General features: G+C 37.1%; 1 protein-coding gene across 1 annotated transcript in view; it reads right to left on the bottom strand.

Annotated features, from left to right (window-relative positions):
• The window catches only part of TMEM175 (transmembrane protein 175), a 9,633-nt gene extending 5,398 nt beyond the window's left edge, over nucleotides 1–4,235 (bottom strand). Inside the window, exons 1-5 of the mRNA XM_010000466.1 lie at nucleotides 4,194–4,235; nucleotides 3,180–3,277; nucleotides 2,728–2,779; nucleotides 1,605–1,640; nucleotides 295–378 (exon numbers count right to left, since the gene is read on the bottom strand). Coding sequence (XP_009998768.1) covers nucleotides 295–378; nucleotides 1,605–1,640; nucleotides 2,728–2,779; nucleotides 3,180–3,223 — 216 coding nt within the window. The 5' untranslated portion in view covers nucleotides 3,224–3,277; nucleotides 4,194–4,235. The remainder of the gene's footprint in view (nucleotides 1–294; nucleotides 379–1,604; nucleotides 1,641–2,727; nucleotides 2,780–3,179; nucleotides 3,278–4,193) is intronic.
• Between the last annotated feature and the right edge of the window lie 45 nt (nucleotides 4,236–4,280).

Genomic DNA, 4,280 nt, shown 5'->3' with positions numbered 1-4,280 from the left:
CAGGAAAGTCAATTGGTATTTCCCCAGGGTTTTTTTAAAGAGTGGAAAAGGAATTACTATTCTGTAGACTTTGAGATCAGCTGATCTGATTGCATAAATCAGCTTCATAGGACTGCAGCAACAGTCATCTTACATACAGGTACTGTATTGCCACAACAGGCATGACTTTGAAAAGAATCCTATACAAACAAAAAAGCCTCACAACAATTTAAACCCATAGTTAAGAAACAGAATTTTAGTCCTATCCGAGAAAATCTATTTGAAAGTGAACATGTAAACAGATAGTTCCAATACCTGTATAAGGCCAATGACAACAGCACAGACACTGAACAGGAAAATGCCAAAAGGCACCTCTGGAAAGGAAGCCATTAAGGAAAACTAAAAAAAATATAATAAAAAAATGTAACTAGATCAAATATTTAATTACAAAGCAATGAAAGAATAACAGTAGAGTAGCAGAAGGACTCTTAATTCAATACTGAAAATCACAAAACCTAAATAATACTTTGCATATCAATTCCACTCAATGCAATTTCTAGCCACAATTAAATGCAGACATCCCAACCAAAGGCACCTGGACAGATGACTTTGCTCCCATGTTGGTACCACAAAACCTGATGCTATGTTTCCTTAGTACCTACAGACTGGCTTGTAGCTGAGGATAACATTCAACAGAATTTCCAGCAGACAAGATGTTCAAAGATGTGACAATTCTTGATATTAAGATACCTTCTGAATCTTTTGGTTTCTCTACCTCCACAGCTCCCTGTGCTATTAATTTCTGCAGCTTCATAAGAAGAAAAAAAACACTAAAGCAGGGATTAGTATTAGGGTATCATTGACAACTTTCAAAAAATTATTTCAGCCTCAAGGCAACGTGAAAAAATACGTGCTCTTCCTGCTAATCACTGTCTTACTGACGACAGCCTTGTTCTTTTAATGCTAATACATAACACAAATATATGTCCACAGAGAAACAGCTGCCTCTCTTACTAATCTGTTCTACATATGCAATAAAAATAAAGAAGCATTTTAAGCAACTGTTTCATTCTGCTAATATGGTGTTCAGTTGCAAAAAGTTTTGTTAGGTCTAAAGGTCATCTGACCAGAAACTGCAAAGAACATCAAATTTTCAGATTTAAAAAATGAATGATTGGCTGCTAGAATAAACCTTGCTGAATAAGTAAAAAAAGAGACCAAAAGCTCTATCTAGATTACAAGAGGAAAATATTGTGTCCTGTAAAAAGGACTTTGAAACACAGATTTAGTTCCCTTACAGGATGCAAAGTTTCATCAGGCAACTTGGACACTTTTCAATACAGCTGCTTTTTTAAAAGAAATAATAGGAAACTATGACTTTCCATTTATATAATTTTTCTTTGAGAATACCCATTTTCTGCCAGGACTATAACATGTAGTAATTGAAGGTTATAACAAGTCCTCATATATTAAAAAAAAGCAAGGCTTAACTATTACAATAAATTCAGAGTTTATACTATGATAACACTTTCCCAGGCTTCTGAATATTTTGGTAAAGTGTTTACAAATAAATAAATTAAAAAACTGTAATTTAAACATACGTAAAATTTTAGAGAAGGACTTACTGTGTATGGCAAGAAAGTTATGATCATCATACAAGCCTAAAAAAGAAAAAAGCCTACTGAAACAGTAGGTAAAACACAAATCAAGCATTCTCCTTGTTAAAGATGTATCCAGAGAATGCAACATAAACAAATCAAATGGTTATGCAGTGTCATGAAAAAAGCAACATTTCTGAAGTAGCTGGGCTTTGACTGTAACAAATGAGTAGTTCTGCACACATCTTCCATGTTTGCTCTCCAAACTGCATGGACTTATTTCAGAAAATACAGCAGTCTTTTACCAACAACACAGGTAAAAGTTTTGCCATGGTTCTTAAGAGACCTTTCAGAAGAAGCAATGACAAAAGTCCTGCACCTCCTAAAGAGGTGATTTCTCAAAACCATTAATGTGTGGTCAGAAAGACTTCATATATATAAAAACTAAATTTAAAAAAACCCCAATGCATCAAGCACAAACACATGGATTGCTTTGAAAGCAAGAATATGTTCACCATAGAAGAATTCTATTACAACTACTAGTAACAAAGATATTATAGAGTGGCTTGTTAAAAAATATACAGAAATAGATGAAGAATTTTTAAGCATTAAGATGGAGGCAAGCGTAAAACTCAAAACACTGATTCAGAGATTGGTCTCTCAGAGATCATGTTTCTGAAAGAGCATATAATGCTGTATTTCAAATAAGGTTCTGAATGATCTTCCAAGCAATATGAACTGAAAATGTAACTGTAATTCAAAACTCCCATTTTTATTTTTTTTTTGCCACAAAAGACATAGCATTGCATTTTCTTAAGTCTGGAGGACAGGCACATCAGCTGGACACAGATGAAGAAAGTCAAAAGCTCGTGAAGAAAGTCACAGACACCTCTCTGGTTCCCTCACATGAATTTCTGACTAACCTGCTGCAAACCTTCTTCTGGCTTACCGTAAAACACATGCAGACTAAAAGCAAGTTAGTTATCAATCAGCCACTCTGGCAAGAAGGAATTTGAGCTTCTTGTATCTTCTTGGCTTGTAAACTTGGCAGAGTTATGCTATTTAAATTAGAAACTTTTGGATATGCAGATGCAGACTTTAAAAAGTAACCAGTGCTAGTTAAACATTCAGTGTATCTGACAAGACTCACCAGATTTAGAAGAGCCAGGACATCATCTATAAGCACCACCACCTGGAACAACCTGTCAAAGGCAAAGCAAGAAATCATTAACAAGCCAGCTCACAAAGTAAGTTTTATGACAGTGCTACAAAATTGCACACCAGTTACAAAGTCCCACTTTTTCAGCCTAATTCCATCCAGAAGTTTAATTCCATCTAGAATAGGAAGTAAAATGAAGAGTAATTCTCATTTAATAGATACAAAATGCTTGTTTTTCTCTGTATCACTGTGTCAGTGGTGTCAGAGTAGTTATCCACCACTTACCCTTTCTTCACAAGTAATTTTTTATATATTATCAAACAAAAGACAATTCAGAAATGCATCAGCAAGACAGAAATGTATCAGATACCTGGTAATCTCATGTCATTTTCTTGTAAACAATAGTTTGTCTTTAACTTTGGAGCTATACACTGTGTTCCTACCTTACATGAGCTGCCCATGCCACTGTGACTATTAAGAAGGTCATCAAGTAGACTGCAATTTTTGCTAGGAGAAGTTGCTGAACACTTTCACCTAGTTTCTGAAACAGAAAGTAGCATCCAGAGACAAAGGGAACTTAAATGTTACATTGTGAAATCATTAGCACCTGCAAACGAGGAAGGTCATGCAGGCATGCAACATTAATTTTAAATTTCTGCCAAGAATGCAATTCTCTTCCAACAACCTTTTTACTACCATGCAGTGAAACAGGTTTATTAGACACCAGTAAGTGTGCTGAGATGTGTGGTTAGTGGCACAAGATATGCCAAAGCACCTCCAACCAGTAAAGGACTCTCCCCGTGCTCTCTTTACCTCATGATTCCATAATGCACTTTCTTATCACTGTTTCTGTGATAATACATTTCAGAAAAGGGCTGACCACAAAATATCCCTTTTATTTTCTTAGTGCTGCCTTCTGGAACAGCAGCATCACACAGGTTCTCATAAGATGATTGTTAACAATGAGGAAGGGAAGGATTTAACCACAGCAGATTTTGCATATGGCACAACAACTGCTTGAACAGACTAATAGAATCACAGAATGGTTTGAGTTGGAAGGGACCTTCAAGATCATCTAGTTCCAGCCTCTCCTGGATGGGCAGGGAGACCTCCCACTAGACCAGGCTGTTCTAAGTCCCATCCAACCCGGCCTTCAACACTGCTGAGAATGGGCCTCCCACCACTTCCCTGGGCAACCTGTCCCCAAGCTGAACAGCATCTTTCAAGTATTACCACAGAAGCCTCTGCAGACTACACAGATCTTCTGCGTTGAAGATTTTCATCCCAAGCTCAACAGCTTCTCCCCCTCAGAAAAAAAATTATGTTGGTTTTAATGTTACTTAATGGTTTGGGCTTTTGGAAAGTCTGGAAGGTGAAACGAGCGAGGGTGTTACAGGAGGCTGTTCCATGTCCGAGCAAGAGCACAAGAAACAACACATCACAAAGACACAGGGTACCTGATCAGGATGTATTTTCGTGTGAGCCACGGGCAGAATCTGCAATGACAGCATCTCATCAGCGCACGGCACTCGTCTCAGCACCGA

This window comes from Chaetura pelagica, unplaced genomic scaffold (genome assembly GCF_000747805.2).
Source record: "Chaetura pelagica isolate M959 unplaced genomic scaffold, ChaPel_1.0 scaffold16, whole genome shotgun sequence".
Taxonomy (NCBI): domain Eukaryota; kingdom Metazoa; phylum Chordata; class Aves; order Apodiformes; family Apodidae; genus Chaetura; species Chaetura pelagica.
This window is presented reverse-complemented; position numbering and strand designations above follow the sequence as displayed.